The following is a 20,253-nucleotide window of genomic DNA, read 5'->3' on the forward strand; positions in this document are numbered from 1 at the left end:
CTTTGTATGACAAACACGACACCGCGTAACGGCAGATAGTTATCGCCAGTTGGCTGGTTGACTTGCCCACCCAAGCATGACCTTTAACTCATGTCGAGTATCTTTACGTAAACTTTCCAAACCATCCTTTACTGGCAGTGAAACTGATATTACTGTTCGAATAAATACATTTTAATTTTTAAAAAATTAAAGTGCTTATTCGTGTATCACCGCTTGGACCACACCAATCCTGTCAGGCCTGTGATTTTTTTTTTCATTGCACCATTAATTTAACAACCTTTTCCATGTGAATAATCTGTTCAGTTCTGTTCCGGTATCTAATGTAAAATATATTCCTGCTAGTACAACCAACCGCATTACACTTAAATAAACGTTTGATAGAGTCCTTATTTTGTACGATTGTGCGCACAGTTGACTTGCTTAAATCTAAAGTGTGACGAATATAAGTGTGGCCTTCATGACATTCTGCACGCCGTGATACTTCTAGCTTTGTCTCAAATAATTGAACACAATGCATTATGCTCTCACTTTGAAGCCATATTCCAACTGCAGGTGCTTGTGCAACTACAGTTACTGGCAGACAAATGGGCAGATGTTGCTTGTATTTGTGCGAGTTCCCTGCCACTGGCTAGACTGAGTTCATCACGGCCCGGTCTGAGGCCGAGCGACAACGGTACGGCACGGCGGCATACGCGCGGACATACAAACATTTGGTTCTTTACACTCCAGTCGCAAATTAACTTACTATAGCTGATGTTTGTAAAACAGCCAATAGCATAGTCAGACCTGCGCGTGCATCTCTTCCCCCCTCATATGGCTCACTGCATACCACAGTACATCTGTTGTTTACCAAGTTGAAACAGACTTCGTGGTGTCATGCCAGACCTTTTTTTTTGCCTGTGGTGATTTCGTGCCAACTGAAATTTACAGACATGCTATTCAAGACTGGGGCAGTAAAATTAACATTGTGCTAAATGAATTCACGCAATCTGAAAATGTGCTAAGTGAGGGATTTATAAACAAAAAAATTACTGATCCAGTTTGGTAATTAAAATTAGTTAATTTCCCTGTGTTTCCAGGTTTTCGAGACACATTTTCAATTCCCCAAGTGTTCCCTGTCTGCAGAAACCCTGCCTTGACACCTGACTTACTTAATAAAACAAACACAGATTCATGTAGTAACTTAGTAGCTTGTTAGCTAATCTTTTATCAATAATAATAGTGTTAATTTTATAAGAATATACAATTATCAAAGTGGGAAGCTTGTGAAAGCTGCAAAAAAAATATATACATATATCCCACTCATATTGAACAGTGTGTGGTGGGCCCCTTCAGCTCTTGTGCACAATCTGACAACATTGCCTCTTGACCATCCATCTCGTACATGCACAAATAAAGTTTTAATATCCTTATTTTTGTTTAGTAAAACTACTATTTTATATTTCACTACATAGTATCACATATGACATATTGTGATGACATAGAAGAGAATCACAAAATGTTGTGCACACATCAGTAAATACAGCAGTTCTGTTCAGAGTGAAATAAAATATATATGTACATCAACACAGTACAAGAAATACACATGGCAAGCTTAAAAAAAATTTCAATGTAAAATTCAATCTGAATACTCCTCATTCATGGAGTCATTTGAATCACTACCGTTGGAATATTCGTCGTCGTCACTAGCTTCTGCAGTCCATGCATAACTATGGTCGTGTTTATGTAAAGCTTTGGAGTATGCCTGGCTAATGCCATATTGATGAACATCACTAGCGTCCAGTTTCAAACCACTCATTGTCAGCAGATGTTCATCATCGCTGGACAGATCAGCTGAAAAACACATTGCACAATTTTACTCTCATACTACCAATAACAAAATAGTAGCATTTTATTTTAATAGTTGTAGTAATGCTATTGAATAAAGTGAAACTATGACTACTGGCAAAACGGTAGCTATATTTACAGATTCTCAGTTAACTGCTTGCAAAATATTAAAATTATTCATTTTTGTTCTATAGCTATAGCATATATAACTAATGTGAAATGTTGGTTAGATTAGGTTAGCCACATTAAAAATATGGAATACTCATTATTTTATTTATTATCAATTTGTTACATGCCTACCAACGGCATAAGGCCATGGGTGGTAGGCACGATAAACATAAAAAAATACATAAACAAAACAAATACATGAAACAAAATGAATAACATTGAGGACAATACTATAATAACACATACACAAGACAATACAGCAGGCAACTAACAGATAACCAAGAACAAGTTTCATAATTCTATAACAACAGTAATGATAATCCAGAACCTGATTATATAAAAAAAAAATTAAATATGGTAGCATCATTAACCTTAAACATATTCAAATTAAATTAAGATAAGAAAAATTGTTTTATATTTAAATTATTTTTTGATAGAGAGACATAGCATCCATGTTTATTAAAATTTGATATAATTCTGTATAATATATCATTTGATTTGCCTAAGGAGAATAATAAAGGTGTCTGTCGACTGTTATAGGTAGGTACTTTAATCCCAGTATTATCTAGAATATAATTGCATTTTGTTTTATTGGTATAACAGTTATAGATAAAAAGGGCATCCAATAGCTCTCTTCTTAGAGCTAAAGATCTGAGAGAGGATAGACTATTAGAATTGTTGGTAATGTTGGTCTTTTGATTAATGATATTGATTAATTTATTTTGTAATTTATCTAGTTTGTCACTATCTGTTTTTGTGATATTGTTCCAGACCACGGAGGCATACTCAATCTTGGATCTTACTAAAGCTAAATATAAACTAACAATAGAATCTAAATTAGTGGCATTGAAAGTAATATATTTAATCAACGCTAACAATCTATTACATTGCGATCTAAGAGATTCAATATGGTTATGAAAGTACAATTTATTATCAAGTAAGACACCTAAATCTCTAACACAAACTGACTTCAAGATAACATGATTACCAAGTTTATAATCAGAAGCAATGATATGATGTTTTCTGGAGAAGGTTATAGATGTAGTTTTCTCATAATTAAGGTCAACAAGATTTCTTTTACACCAATCGAAAACTGATGAGATGTCATTTTGAAGAAGTTTACAGTCTAGATGAAGAGAAATTTTTTCTGTAAATCTTAAGATCATCAGCAAAAAGTAGGCAATTAGAGAATTGTAATACTTTGGTAATGTCATCTATAAAAATGTTAAATAGAAGAGGGGATAATGTTCCACCCTGGGGTACACCAGAACTAACTATATGTAGATCAGATTTAATATTATTAATTGAAACATAAAAGATTCTATCTAATAAATAGCTATTGAACCACTTTAGATATTTATCGCTTAATCCTATATTTGATAATTTTGTTAATAAAATACAGTGATTAACAGTGTCAAAAGCCTTGGCTAAGTCAAAATAACATGCGTCAACTTGACCCCGCGTTATTACTTCTGAATAGATTGGGTTAACAAAACTAATTAAATTAGTAGTAGTAGATTTCCCCTTTCTAAACCCATGTTGACAGTCGGAGAGTCTATTTTTAAGATTAAATTCAAGATCCTTACATATAATTTTGTCAAATACTTTAGCAAATCCATTTAAAAGTGATATCGGTCTGTAGTTTGCAACATTAAGTTTACTATTTTTCTTATGTACAGGTATTACCTTTGCAATTTTCCATTTTTTGGGGTAAATTCCGCTATTTATACTAGTATTGAAAATAAAGTTAAGTATAGGGGCCAGAATAACAGCACATCCTTTTATAATAAAATTTGGAATACCATCGGGCCCAGTTGACATAGTGGATTTCAATGATTTAATTCCCCAAAGTACAAGGCTCTCAGATATGGTATTCATAGGAATAGAGCACTTACTGTTTTCAGAAATTGAGTAATTTAAATTATTTGTAGGAGTTATATAAATACTAGAAAAATGACGTGCAAAACTGTTAGCAATAAGTACTGGGTCATTGGTAACGCTATCATTGATTTTAAGAGATAATTTCTGTCTGTATCCTTCTTTCATAATTTTTACATAGCGCCAAAAATTTTTTGGATTTTTTTTTAACTTTATTGTTAAGATTTTGTAGCCAAAAATTTTTGTCCCGAGAAATGAGACTTTTGGCCTGTCTACGATATTGAGAAAATAAATCATAATAATAGGGGTTCATATTTCTTTTATATAACTTATGGAAATGTTTTTTGGATTTTAATGTTTCTATAAGTTGTTTGGAATACCAATGTGGGTAACTGGATTTTTTATTTATTTTATTCGGGATGTAGTTCTTGATGTAGTTAATCAAAGTAGTAGTGAGAAAATCAACCATTAGATTAACATCATCCGATTTGTACAGTGTAGACCAGTCATGTTCTTTAATTGCCATAAATAGACTTAAATAATCACCTTTTTTGTAGTCCAGATAAGAAGACGTAGTATTAACATCCGTTGTTAATATATCCATTTTGATATTAATTATGATAGCAGGATGATAAATATCTTCCGTAACAAGAGGATTTAATGATTTGCTGACCAAACAATATTGTAAATTAGAGAAACAAAGATCTAAAAGATGGATGGGCTGCTGAGTATAATTGAATTGAGACAAGCCTAAATCTGTTGTGAAATTGCATATAGCCATAGCTTTGGCTGATAAGCCTCTATAATTTATACTATCAGACTGAGAATTTAGCCAATATATACCAGGCACATTGAAATCACCCAGTATAATAACGTTATCTAAACAATTTGCAAATTATGCTTCTCAGAAAGAACAATCCCAAAGTTGCATGAACGTGCGAGTAACCGAGGACCTATGAATTTTAAACTTCCCCTGGCTTAATAAGTCTAATATATTCATGGGCCAAGTACGGACCTTCGGGCTAGTCAATCCGGCCCGCGACATTGTTTTGAAAACCCCTACAATTACACATAGGACAAAATGTATTTTCTGCGTAGCTAGAATAGAATTAACGGTTTTCTTCTCATTGAGTTTTAAGTACGGTATTATCGCATCTAATATTAACTGAGTTTGCAGGCAACCTCATGTAGGTGATGTGGAGTACAATGTGTGTGGCAGTGTTCACAATGGTGTCTTCACAGTGCCTGGCCTGTAGAGCACACATTGTTGCTCAGCTAAGTTCGGAACAAATCGGACGCTACCATTTTCGTTTCATCTGTTCTCAAGGTCAGTGTAGTTCGGACAGTCACGTAGTCAGTGTCAAGTCACCTCTACGGCTGTGTGTCTGGCTTTGTTGGTAGTGCTTTTTGACATTTTTGATCATTACAATGGCAAGTAAAAAACAAAGTTGATTAGGAATGTTGTGTTTTTAAAAATGAGTGGATTTGGAAATACTTTTCCACGCCTATTAAAGATAAACCTGTGTGCCTCATTTGCAATGAAACTGTAGCCGCATTCAAGGAATTCAACCTCTCACGACACTTCATGGCAAAACATAACACCACTTATGAAACTATGACTGAAGAAGAATGGAAGCAAAAAGCAGGAGCTCTACATAAAAAACTGACAGGTCAGCAAAATTTTTTTAAAAAACAAAGCTGTTCTCAAAAGCTAGCTAAACATTCCAGTTACGTTGTAGCATACAATATTGCAAAAGGTAACAAAGCATTTTCTGATGGTGAATTTGTAAAAACTTGTATGCTCCAAGTATGTTACATTATGTGTCCTGACAAAACAAAGGATTTTGAGACAGTAAGTTTGTCTCAAAAAAAAATTACCCTTAGAATTTAAGTAATTGATACGCAGTTTGTCTCATAACTAGAGTCAAAGATAAGCGAGTTTAAATTCTGTTTTTTTTTGCATTGGATGAAAGTATGGACATAACTGACACAGCTTAACACCGATATTTATAAGAGGTATTGATGACAACTTTCATTAGCTTGCATGCATTCATTAAAGAGAAAGACAAAAGAATCAGACATTTTTCAAGAATTTCAAGAAATTATCATGTCTTTGAAAGTACCTTTGGCCAATATTTGTAACATTACTACTGATGGAGCACCGAATACGACAGGGACAAAATCTGGTTTTGTAGGCATATTAAATTAATCACTTCCTGGGAACGAAGTTGTGTTTCTTTATTGTGTCATACATCAAGAAGCTCTGTGTAAATCTGCTCTAGACATGTAACACGTGCTTGATATTATTATTAATTAAGCTTGTTAATAGCATTCATTCACAAGAACTCAATCATATACAATTTTGAGAGTTTCTTGACTCATTTAAGTCTGAATATTTTGATGTACTTTACTACACTAAAGTAAGATGGCTCAGTGCAGGACTGGTTTTTGAAAGAGTTTGGGATCTAAAAGACGAAATAATCTCTTTCATGGAAGAAAAAGGAATGGACGAGTGTGAACATTTGAAAGATATTATATGGCTTTCGGACTTTACATTTTTACAGATTTTCTCAGTCACATCAATAAATTAAACCTTTAAACTCCAGGAAAAAAAATCAATTAATCCATGATATTTGGGTTCATATCGGGGGTTACACATACGAATTGAATCTATTTTCCAAACTAGTCAAGAAAGACTTTACTCATTTTCCAAGACTAAAAACAATTGCAGTTAGGGAAGACAAACTTAAGAGCTATGAGAAAGCGTGAAATGTCTTCATGAAGAATTTGAATGAAGATTCCAAGACTTCAAAGTTATCGAACAGGACCTGGACATTTTTAGCATGCAATTTAATGTGGATTGTGAATAAGCCAAACCAGAATTTCAGCTCGAACTGATTGAGTTGTAATGTAACACTGAATTGAAGCAACTATTTCTCAATGATTCTAAAATTGAGTTCTACAAGGCTGTGTCAAAATAAAGTTTCCCAAACCTGAAATCACACGCTCAGAAGATAATTGTACTGTTTGCATATTCTGACAGCTGTGAACAGGCATTTTCTACTATTAAGCCTCGCAAAAACAGAGTTATAAACCAATTGACTGACCACCAATTAGCTTCATTACTGCAAATCGGCTCATTCCAGTTTCTACCCGATTATGGACAACTTTTAGCTCAGTCACACTTTCATCTGTCACATACGCCTTCACTCTTTCTAAAGAATAATCAATATATGTAACTTTTTGACATAACGTCTTATAAATCGATGAACGCCGGCTGCATGCACGAAAAAGCATGACTCATTGTTACGTTCCACCTGAGCCGAGCGTGCAAGAACATTTTCTAAGCAATATCTAAAACATATCCGCGACACTAAAAATTTTCATAATTGTTTCATTATTTACAAACATTTATACGTTTAACACAATACACAGTTGATTAAAAACAATACAAATTGACCATATTCTGGGGAATCTGAAAACTTAAATAGTATTCCAGTGAATTAAACAATCTGTTATTTTCGGTACAATTGCAGTATCCCAGAGCAAATACAAACATCAAAACAAAATGAAAAAGCAAAAATAAAAATAAATAAATTTTAGTAACATATCCACAAATGCACCTTGACATCTTGAAAGAGAACAGTACTAACTTTCTCTAATTTGTTTATAGCAGAACACCTTTAAAAGTTAGGTGAAGAAACAATGATTTATTTGAACCAAAATTGTTCAAGATAAAACTTACTAACATATTTTCTTAATTCTCACCACATATGTTCACTTTGGTATATTTTACAAAGGAACTTTACCACACTTAATTACTTTTCTTGTGGGGGTACCTCAAAGCTAGTGATCTTGATCAAGTAGTAGAGATACTCTGCCTGTCAGCAGATTAAAACCCATGCCAAAAGTTTTAAAGAGGGCTCTAGGACTGTGATGGGCTGACCTTTAAAACTGCTGCTATGTACATTTGAACAAATTCCAATTTCACCCAAAATTGCTTCTGACCCTATACCCCTGCTTAATCTAAGTATTATAACTAGTTATAGTTACATCATGCCTTTAGGAAAACCCACACTGTGAATCTTGTCACTAAAAGTCTATTTCTGTAAGATCCATGACTGGTTTGCCAAAATCAAATGCATTATGATACAAAGTGATAACAGGCATTGCACGAAAGCTGAATATTTTCATCTACTCACTCTCTCTTCCCTGATGGTCATCAACCAGCCTGTGCCTAGGTCAACCCACATTATCTTTCTATCACCAAATGAAGGAGACTGGCAGCACCACGGAATTCCCATTCATCTTTCTCCCTCCACCACTTCCCACCCAGTTTACCCATAATGCAAGAAGACAAGAAAATAGAGCTAACAAGTGGCTGATGCAGGGGGGATGGGGGGATATATCCCCCCCCAAACTGAAGTTATGAAACAAAAGTGAGATCACAATCACAAAGGCAGTGATGCAGTCGTAAATGATAATATAACATTCCAAACCCTTTTTAGTCATTTTTAATACAAGTTTTCTGAATACAAAAATTATTATTTCATTTATTATTTTCAAATCCCCTCCTGAAATAAATCCATGTATCCGCCACTGCTGCGTCAGGAGCCATGCCAGTTGACACGCATCACACACAACAAAACGGAGGTAAGACTAACAGAGTGACTATGGCCCTCTGGAGAGGGAACCAAGTTGATGCAATACAATCCAAAAATCCCTTTCAGCCGGGCCTACAGGCACAGGTAAATGTCAGTACAAGCTTTGAATATATATACTGTATATAAGTCGCGAGTGGATAGGATTTACTCTACGTTTTTCAGAAGCGTATGATGAGCAGCTTAGATACTTCACCGCTGCAGTGCGCTGCCGTAACGCCCTGTATCGTCTTAGTTGTTATTTACACGTTAGTGCGCAGCTCTGTCGCCCGCTGTCATTCCCCGCACCCCCCATCTATCATTCACTGCAGCTCAAGTTCGTTTACCAGGAGGGGGAAGGGGTGTTTGAAGAGTTCGACACTTGTCTGCTAGGGACCACCACAAGTCGATGCCCTAGAGATGGTGGCGATTGCGGCGGTGAATTAACCAACTACCTCAAAACTGTATTAGAAATTTTAACCTGGGCTGGCGACTTCTATACAGTATATATATTCAAAGGTACAAGGAAGGCCAGCATAAATCCAATTTACATAGTACCAGTGTAGATAATTCCAGAAACTTTATGTGAAAAGTACCCTATGTGTTCTTGAATATTCCAAAGAATTTCTATAACACTAATTACAATAAAAATTACATGGCTATGAGCTTGACAGTGGACCGGTACAGGTAGGTAGTTTTTGTGCTGTGCCGCTTGTGAAAACTACCATGGAAATAAAATACCCATTTAAGCTCACAAGTTGAACACTAATATATAATTACCCCCTTGTCCTGAGAGTTAAAGGCAATGGCAGCCCCAGACTTTGCGGCACCCTGGGCTTTTTACTTTTATGGAGGCCCTCCTCCAGAAGATTATAAAAATAAACTCTTTCAAACAAAATTTGAAGCCAACCTGGAACTTAAATATCAACGAAGGTTTTCATAATTTATATTCAGGAATGTTGATATTATTTCATGACCAATTATCTTCGTTTTATAAATGCTTACCATCAAATACCAGTGGAATGGCATAATTATACACGTCAATAAAATATTTGAAAGCTTTTCTAATACGAAATCATGAATTGAAATTTGTTTTGACCAGCACTTTAAAGTACAGGCTAATTTTTTTTTTAATTTTCTTTTTCCAATCAGTGTCTATATTTTAAAAAGAAACTAGACAAACAAAATAAAAATGAAAAACATCGCGTGGAACCCTGATAGTCGCGGGGTGCTGGGCGGTTGCCTGGGTTGCCCTGCCCTTGAGATGCCCCTGGCTAAAGTATCAAAAAGGAATAGGACAAAAATTTTTGGTAATATTTAGAAGATTTACAACAATTTTGAAACAGCTCAATATTTTCATCTTCTAAGGTAGCAATGAATTTTACAACAGGAAGGGGAAGTTGTGTGATGATATCATTATACAGTAACGGGAAGGGAAGAGGTAATGTAAGTTGAAAATTTAAAAATATTGCTCAATAGCATAGGGTTTGAAAAGTGGGAATAACGAATAAAGTAGAGAGAAAGACAACAGAACTCTTTGCAGGTCCACATATTTGATACAATTATGAAAATCCATTGTGTACTTCATTGTTAAGTTATATTGTTCAAGTGAATTACTACACACTATAGCACATTTACTTAAACTTTGGCACACGTATTTTTTCAACTCTCATCTGTGATATTGGATCATATGTAGGTTTTAAACGAAACAATGAAGAGTACTTTGTTTATCTGATGTGCATACTTTGTTCAAAAGTCCATAATTGTTCTGTGATTTCCACCTCATCAGAGCGTAACAAAACGTGCAACACTCAGGAATGTGATTCTTTAAGGGGTATTGATCCCTAAATTAAAATTGCTCAGATAAAGATTTCCTTTCGTGAAATTGTTCATTACATTACAAATATGAGTTCCTGTAAAAAAAATAAAAAATATATATTAATGAATTTTTGAACAATTTAATTAAAATTTTATCATGTTTCGCAGAACCTCCAGCATGAAAGAAGTGCAACATTTTTTTCAAGTAACTTGTTTTTACAAAACAATAAAGTATAAAGAATACCCTGATGCAAAAATATTCTTAAAACTGTGCTTCAAAAGTTTAAAATATTGAGTTTTAAATTCAGATGAAAATACATTTTTTCAAGTGGCGCTCTAACAACTTTCAACACTAAATTAAATGAGTTTGTATCAAAAAGGTAGAAACATTTTACCACACGTGCATTGTTAAACATTTAAATGATGTATATCATCAACAATGTTGATGTTTAATTGCGTAGCTTTTTTGCTGGAGCAGCTAAGACAAAAGCTTGCATTTTTCAGACAGATGTAATATTTAAAGGCCGTACAGTGCAGCACTCTCGCGGCAAAGAGGCAAACTGCTTAGACTCGCCATGTATTTTCCCCCTACCCCTCTCTTCAAGGTTGTATGAATGGAGCCGAGGTGTTGTTTGACATGCTATCGGCGGTGGATCATGTGGTCTTCTTTCCGCACGGTGAGGGAGGAGGGTAGGACGGGCCCAGGACAGCGTTCCCCGATGTCCTTGTGGCAGGAATGCTCAGCCACGCTCAGTGGAAGGCTAGACTGCTCAAGCGAGTGGCAGTTCCGAGCAATATTGGGCACAGAGTGTTGTGTGGCTAAAATAATTTTTATAAATCTTGAGGAGGGTCGTAATGTGTGACGTGAAGAGGCCGCAATACACTAATTAAGAAGTCAACGATGTATGGTATCCTGAAAACTTACACATTACTCAAACAAATTAAATAAATGAACATCAAGCAAATTTTTTGTATCAGTCATTACATTCGTTATCGATTTATGTTTCTCAACCAAAAAAAACGATACAAAAGAAAATCATTTTATTTTGCATAAACAATTTTATGGACGCTTTTACTTGCTTACAGCCTTTTTAAGATTTATTATTGTAAGATTTTCTAAAAATACACATACAGGGGCCTATGTTCATTTAAACATATTGCGATATGTAGTAGTTTTTGCCATTCGGATATTAATTACACCTGTTTGTAATGGGCCGTCTGGAGGGGAGGATCGAAAGGGGCAAACGCCCAGGCGTCCAGTTATGAGCGGTCCAGCCAAGATATGGAGATAAATAAATTGATTTATTAGTTACTTCGGGTAATATAATAACATCCAAAATGACATGAATTAGTTATACAAGTGTAAGGCATTCAATATAAGGTGTACTAAGCAGTATAATAATTATAGTGACGCACTGTGAAAGGACCTTTTTCTTTTGTAGATTTTCAACTGACTCGAGTCAATTTTCCTGAACCTCTGCACACCGTATGTGTGCCCAGGTAGGTGGGACCCTTAATGGAACAATGGCTACTAAGGGGAGGAGTTCAAGAGTGGGACACTAAATGACAGAGTGGGTGGGGCTTGATGGTGGAGAATGGGAGGGGGCTATCAATGGTTGAGAAGGGGGGGGGGGAATATTGATCATCTTACTCTTCACTTTCAGGGTAGTGTTGGTGAAGCAACGCTACAGTGCTGCAATTTAGTTTTGTTGCAAAAGACAAAGAGTTTTCTCCATAAAAATCTAATTTAATTAAATTAGAATTGTGAACATTTTTATAGACATTGTCAATATGGATGGATACATATGTACATGTCATATTTTAGTAATCATGCAAACTCATTATATGATTGTTAGATTCCACTGAAGTAATGGACACGAGTGAATAATGATCTATTTTAATTACATTAATTACATGTGTTTCAAATATCTGAGTACCCTATAATGTTCCTTATCCCTTTAACTGTTAAGTTTAAATTCTAACGCCTGCGGTCACGCACCCATATATATATATATATATATATATATATATATATATATATATATATATATATATATATATATATATAATTTTTTTTTTTTTTTTTCCCCTGCAACCCCCTCATATTGGTCACACCTTGCAGTCTATCAAAAATTATTTTATAAAATCTGAGATATTATTTAGAAGGTTTACAATAATGTTTATATGGATTTGATACTGTGCTTTTAAGGGATTTATGAATATTTTTGCCCTTAAATCATTATTTTATTCACTCCTTGAGCTAATGGTTGATGGTTTAAAAAAATATCTTGGTGTATTCTCAGTGGGTAAACAACTTCAAACAAATGAAATATATTTAAATTTTAAAGAGGTTAAAGCGATTGCTAATAAAAAAAATTACGAAATGATTGCATACTTTTATGAATAAAATTGAATCATTTTTATTGAATTATCACTATTTTGTATGGATACAAAGAAGGAGTGAAATGAAATCTACAATTTAATTGATAAATTTACTTTTATTTGCACTCATTAATTCAAATATGTATATTACTTTAACGAAGAGATTATTTTAACTATAACTTTTATACATGTTTGCTATTTAACCTCTTCCAATCTGTGTTATTCTGTTAAGGATAGGACAATGATAGAAAAAGTAGGAAACGAATGGGAGTGTTTCAAGGATGATGTGAAGGAAAATGGCTTACCCAACACCAAGATGCAGTCAAAAATGATATATTTGCGCCACGGACTCTGCAGGAATGCTAGGAGGAACGGGTTAGCAAAGAGCAATTAAAATGTTACATTGAAATGCATGAAAACTGAATTAAGCCACGGACTCGGTCGCAATGCTAGGAGGTTCAGGTTAGCAAAGAGCAATATAAAATGAGCGTGACACAGCAAAACGGGACAATGTGCGTAACAAGACACTTTTTCGTGCTTGCAGCCGGCGTTCATCGATTTATTAGACGTTGTCACGTCAAACAAAAAAAAAGAAAAACATCTTCCCCATCGAACTCAACAGATTCTCCATCTCTATATTTTTATGTATCAGTCTGACAGTAAGATTCTGGAAGTGTGCCATGGAAACAACTTCAATATATGGTCTTTCTTCAGAATACACCAGTAAACGAACTGAATTTAAAATTAAGCACTGTACAATAACGGTTAGTAACTATATACTCTGCAATAACGGTTAGTAACTATATACTCTGTCGTTTGAAGTCCCGAAGAACTTGCTACACAATGTTATAAAACCAATGTTTTTCCTTTCAAACATGTCATTTTATACAGTACAGTGACCTAAAATGCCACACAGATGACAGCTGATACAATTTCATACACACAGAAAATCACAATCAACATTTTTCTAGAACTAGGTATAATGAACACTGCTTTTAAATCAAGTTAAAAATATGTTAGTATTTTACTCACCCGAGTAGTTATTCTCCATCCTTACTGCCGCTCTCATGTCATCTTCATCAACACTACAGCTAAAAAATATATTAAAATTATTTGTGCATCATTATATTAATAAAGAAATAAGCTTAATAAAAATTCAATTTTGTATTAAATGTAACAATGTATAACAAAACTTAACATAGATATACTATACCTGTCTTCTGTATCTGGATACTCGTTTCGCCAATTACTTTCGGCATTGGAATCTTCAGACGCATCATCCGTATCAGAATTGATATTTTTATCCCTGGGGAAAAACATATCTTTCTGGTAAACTTCCAATTCAACAGAGTTTTCCAGCAACATGTCATTCAAGTCCACGTAATACAGGTCGTATGCAAATCCTTCTTCCTGAAACAAGTGTAAAAATAGAGTTTTTTTTTACTATATTGCAATTTCTAAGACACCATTATGTAATTTATAAAGGCCGCAAATATTAATTTACATTAATAATAATTAAAATATGTTTATTTACTTCTTCACAAAATTAGGAAAAATCAAAAAAATCAGCAATGACATTCCCAAAATCAAAGATATTGCATCTCAATCATTCAACACACAGAATTTATTAACATAGTGTGGCCTTATGATATTTTCATACACATACTCAAAGTTTACTTAGTTTATTAAAAAGTAACTTATAACTTATTACAAGCAAGTACCCATGGCTGCATACACAACAAAGTTTTCATGGAATACTTACATAAAAAAAAAAAAATGTCAAAACCAAATTATCAAAAAATTTAATTCTGTGCAATGTGTAAATAAAATCAGTAGCAAAAACAAAACTTTCAAGAAATGTCAACAATAAAGGTCAAATTTACCTTGGCTTTATCTTCAAAATGTTTGGTCAAGTCTGCTAGACTTTCGTCATTCCTGACAATATCGAAAATGGTTAAAGGTTTCTTCATTTGTTCACTGCCACTTGCCTCACCACCTGTACCATTTGAAGCAACATCGTCTATGTCTATCGCACGGAAACAATTCACTACCTGCAAAAACCACAGCACAAAATTAACAAGAGAAAGTACAAATGAAAAAAAACTGTACCTGGATGGCTTAGACAAAGGTGGGGCTAAAACTACACAAGACTAAATGTAACGTAGTTCTGCCGTTACATACCTTGAATCTATTTTCTTGAGATGCTGTGCGCACGTCATCCCGCAGCTTGCTGCGCAGGTCAGGTACGTGGGAAAAAGCAGTTTTAGGGGCTTCCCGCAGCTTCTTGGATACTTGTCGGACAACATCTTCATCCTACAACAAAACTCCAGTTGATCACTACTACCACAAAAAAAAACTAGTAAGATACTAGACTCTACAGCACGGAACAAAATCATCTAAAAGTGAAAGACAGATGAATTTGGGACAGTTCTTTAATATCAACATTTAAAGAATATATTATTCCATAAGCTTTATGCAATCCTGATAACAAACATCACAAAATGTAGATCTTGATAAGCTGCTATTTTGAATAAGCTTTATTAACAGACAAAATGTCCCCCCCCCCCCCTTTTACCAAATTTTACAATTAATACTTTTTTATTTTATGCTGCACGTAAACCTGTTTCCTTGTTTACACAGTACTCATTCTACTAAAAAGGCTGCAGTCACGTGGTACCATTATTGCCATCTGGCTAGAGGTCTGAGAGTATTCAAATATTTATGAATTATTTGGTATTCAACATTCATGAATAATTTGATATTCCATTCAAAATTTAAAAATGAATATTTTAAAAAATTATTTGTTACCAATACACCATGTGGGGCTCATTGTCAAAAACATTTTTCGAAAATGTAGTATGTATGAGGCTAAGATGATTTATTGAGAAATTTTGATTTGTTTTCTGCAATATTATTCACACGATTTTATATTTAACAAATAAGCAGTGATGATTAAATATTCTAATAAAAAAAACATATTTTCAAAAGCCTACATGAGACCGAAATTATTTTTAAAATCACATGCCATACATCTTGTTATTTGTTGCACAGCTTATTTATTGTATTCAGTAAACTAATTATAAAGACAGTAAACAATTAGGTATAAAATAAAACTTTTTTACACATTTTATTTTATATTTTCTTAATTTTTTAAAATGTAGAAATAATTGAATGGTAGTCTGAAGTAGTACACAGATAAATGGCTATCCTGTATGGAAATGATCATTTATTTGTGAATGACCATTTCAATATGGAATTTTTATTGTGGTTTTTATTATCTGTTACTGCATGAAATTCTGTGATATTCCACAATCATTTGAATATTGTGCTAAATTAAAATCACACAGATTGCCACAAAATGACAATGTATGCATGTGCTTGCTGATATAGACATTTACAGCATCTGAAAGAGTTGCGTTATTGTGTGTTTATTTTTGTTCCGGTTTGTTAAAATTTTGTATTATTTTTTAGTCCAATAGCATCAATGACTGTGATCCTTCTATGGAGTGTATGGAAACATGTGTTTACCTTGACTGAAGGTTTGGTTATATCCATTTAGGCTAATTTTAATCCTGACTAGCTTTAGAAAAACTTTATATTTCACAAAGCATTTTATAAATTAAGGGTTGGTTAGGTTGGTATAGCCTAATTTTACTATATCAAGAACATAGCTAACATAATAAGCCCTGTAAAATATATATATATATAAATTTTGACTGGATTATGAAAACATTCACATAAATAAGGAAGAATTATGAAGTTATATACATAAAATAAAGTAAATATTACTGAAAAAAAAATTGTAGTTGAAAACCTTCCTCAAAATTCACTTTCATAAAAGTAATGAATCTAGAGAAATATTCAACTCAGTTATTTTACTTCCAGGAAGGCTAGTGGAGCAAGTGCTGTGGACACACCCACCCATTCTTAGTTTGCATTGTATGTACGTTTAAATGGGAATTTAATACTCTCTTTCCAATGCACAATTTATGCCATTAGCGCTGTCCTTGTTCCGGTGTGCTCTGTTGCCAGATATTACACTACAGAGCGCAAAAGTTTTAGACACACCTTTATAATGCAATGAAAATTTTTTTTAAATGTAACTGAAACATTGCATTTTTCTGCAAAGGAAAATTTTGAATAAGAATTTTAGGAAAACATTTTCTTGTTGTATTTAATCCCAAGCATCAACTGATTATTTTCAATTTTAACTTCTAAGTAGACATAACTGAAATATTTCTAAGTTTAAACTGATATAGTCAAATAATGTTTGGTAAATATGTAGTGTACAGATTATCATCAAAAATTTTTTTAAAAATCTGGAATAACTTTCATTATATGCTCCTTTACGTACTCTTTTCAAAACAGCCTGTGGAGATAAGAAATTCCAATTACTTTAGGAGATATCGAATTTTTTAATTTTCATATTTGGGCGATATTTGTTTAAAAAAAAAATTATAATTCCGAAAATACTTTTATTCTGTGCTCTTTAACTTCCTCTTTTCATTAAACCCGGCGGAGATAAGAAATTCCAAATACTTTAGGAGATATCGAATTTTTTAATTTTCAACCTGTGCACTCATGCCGCATTCAACATTGTTGCTTGTTTACGTGAAGGATTTAAAACTATACAACAAATAAAATTAATTGATATTATTTTTAATTTCCATTTATTTTGAAGTATTTATAATGTAACTAACCTTACCTAATGGAAAATTTCTGTTATTTAGGCATTCACGCACACACGGCAAAATATAAAATTGCGACGGTCAAATGATTACATAGGTCTTGTATTGCAAAATAAGAACGCCTATATCTCCGAAAGTAATTGGAATTTCTTATCTCCGCAGGCTGTTTTGAAAAGAGGACGTAAAAGAGCATATAATGAAAGTTATTTCAGATTTTTAAAAATTTTTTTGACGATAATCTGTACACTACATATTTACCTAATGTTTTTATATAGGTAATTTAATATTAAGCATTGCCAAGCTAATCCATATAGGTTCATGTCCACATTGTAAATACTCCATTTGGTATGTTCCATCTCTGTTTACATCATTCATCTCCGCTTCTGTCTCAAGCCTTACAGGGAATTACGATTTTGACGTAATTTAGCGGTAGTTTATCGTTATAACAGTTAGTTAGGTAGGTTAGCTACATTAAAAATACTGTTAAATAATGTGGACAATTGATTAGGTTAGAATTCCTGCTTTTGAAAAGCTGTAAAATCACGGTAAATATGTAGTTGAGCGGTATTTGCGAAAAAAAATGTTAAAAATCCGAAAATACCTTTATTAGACGCTCTTCAACTTCCTCTTTTCATTAAAAGCGGCGGAGGTAAGAAATTCCAAATACTTTAGGAGATATCGAATTTTTAAATTTCATCATATGTAGTTGAGCGGTAATTGCGAAAAAAATGTTAAAAGTCCGAAAATACCTTTATAAGATGCTCTTCAACTTCCTCTTTTCATTAAAAGCGGCGGAGATAAGAAATTCCAAATACTTTAGGAGAAATCGCCGTTCTTATTTTGCAAGCAAGACCTGTGTTTATCATTCGACCGTCGCCATTTTTTTATTTTGCCGTGTGTTTGTGAATGCCTAATTAATGAAAATGGTCGATTAGGTCAGGTCAGTTACATTATAAACTTTTAAACTAAGCGAACATTAGAAATAATATGAAATTATTTCAATGGTTCTTTAGTTTTAAAGTATTTATAATGTAACTGACCTGACCTAACAAACCGGGACAAAGTATGAACAGAAACAACTCACGTAAAACTTTTTTGTTACTTATTACTTCCGCAACAATAAAAAATAAGACTTTAAAATTAGAAACGTTAAAGACTCGCCTAAGTTGGAGGCGGTAATTAAATATCGTTTTAAACAATAAATGAAGTAAATAATCATGTATTGGTTAATTTGAATTCTGGCCTATCACGAACAATCACGTGACATCATTATCCAATAAAAAAATAGATGCGCGTAAACAAGAAACAATGTTGAAAGCCACATGAACGCACTGCTATAATTGTGATGAAATTAAAAAATTCGATATCTCCTAAAGTATTTGGAATTTCTTATCTCCACCAATTTTAATGAAAAGAGGAAGTTGAAGAGCATCTAATAAATGTATTTTCGGATTTTTAACATTTTTTTTCGCAAATACCGCTCAACTACGTGATGAAATTTAAAAATTCGATATCTCCTAAAGTATTTGGAATTTATTACCTCCGCCGCTTTAATTGAAAAGAGGAAGTTAAAGAGCATAGAATAAAAGTATTTTCGGATTTTTAACATTTTTTTTCGCAGATACCGCCCAACTACATGTTTACAAAAATCACTCAAAAATTAAATTTTATAATTTTTTTCCGATGTGTCTTTCTAGTAACAAAAACTAACCACTAGTGTGCATAAAAGTAACATCAACTTACATACCTGGGTTGTAACAGTCCCCGCAAATTGAACCACAGTGGAGAATGGATTGTCTTCAGTTAAAGCTTCACCCGGTTCGAGGCATTTTCTTTTACATGACAATAACAAAGCTTCTACTGGTTCATCGCTTATGCGCCGTTTCAACCGCACAATAGCCATATATATTATCTTCTATTTGGGACTGCGATTTATCCACAAATTTAAGAAGTTGGTTATCAAGACGTTTTAAGCTGTCATTGAAAATACGTACAATTCTCCTTTCTGTATTAATTATTACGGAGTATTGAAGTTTATTTAGAAGTTAATAACTATATATATTGATACTAACTAACATGAACAACACATTCATTTAACACCTATACCAGACGTTGCGCCTACACTACACAACATTAAAAAATAAACAAACAAATTTTAACAGGGTAACCAGTTGACCACATTGATTTTAGATGTCCTTAAAAATGTTGTATTCTGAAATATTTATAACTGTACATTGTTCGATGTACGTTCGATTTACATATATTAACTGTCAACCTACTATTTTAATATTTTACTGTTATAACCAGTTTTTTTAATAAATAATTTCTCCCACAAATATGAATTTCAACTCATAATTAGTTTGCTAAAAAAAAATAGTAAAAATAGGTACCTATAATCACGACGCCAAACTCACTACCCTAAGCATTTTACCAAGATGCACACCAGGATATATAATTGATATTTATTTAGCATACAATTAAATTATTTTAGTAGTATATATTGGTCCCTCTTGAGACTGGGGCCGGAGTGCGGTGTGTGGTGGGGTCAATAAATGACTATATGACATCTGGTGGCCATCATAGATGACCTTGAACTTGACCTTAACCCTGGCAGTCATTATGGGGCCGCCATTTTGGATTCCACAATTTTGGGTTATAGAAATTTTAGCCATTTGGTTTTCTCTTGAAATCGAATGCCTTGCTACTGTAGGTCGCAATTTTCGTTATGGCTGCTATCTTGATAATCCATAATACATTGCTAAAAAATATGGAAACATTTTAAAACTAATAAAAAATTAATAACATTTTGATAAAAAAAACTATTCTGCCATTTTGAAAACTATGTCATCACC

At 33.4% G+C, this 20,253-nt stretch overlaps 1 protein-coding gene across 1 annotated transcript; it reads right to left on the reverse strand.

The window, feature by feature from the left end:
* Positions 1-1,412: 1,412 nt before the first annotated feature.
* Positions 1,413-19,961, reverse strand: LOC134546367 (probable RNA polymerase II nuclear localization protein SLC7A6OS). Its single transcript, XM_063389163.1, has 6 exons — positions 19,149-19,961; positions 14,895-15,026; positions 14,597-14,764; positions 13,927-14,123; positions 13,746-13,804; positions 1,413-1,833 (listed from the first exon to the last, which is right to left on the reverse strand). The coding sequence occupies exons 1-6, from the start codon at positions 19,302-19,304 to the stop codon at positions 1,619-1,621; spliced, it is 927 nt and encodes a 308-aa protein (XP_063245233.1). The 5' UTR covers positions 19,305-19,961; the 3' UTR covers positions 1,413-1,618.
* Positions 19,962-20,253: the final 292 nt, after the last annotated feature.

This window comes from Bacillus rossius, chromosome 1, assembly GCF_032445375.1.
Source record: "Bacillus rossius redtenbacheri isolate Brsri chromosome 1, Brsri_v3, whole genome shotgun sequence".
Lineage (NCBI taxonomy): Eukaryota > Metazoa > Arthropoda > Insecta > Phasmatodea > Bacillidae > Bacillus > Bacillus rossius.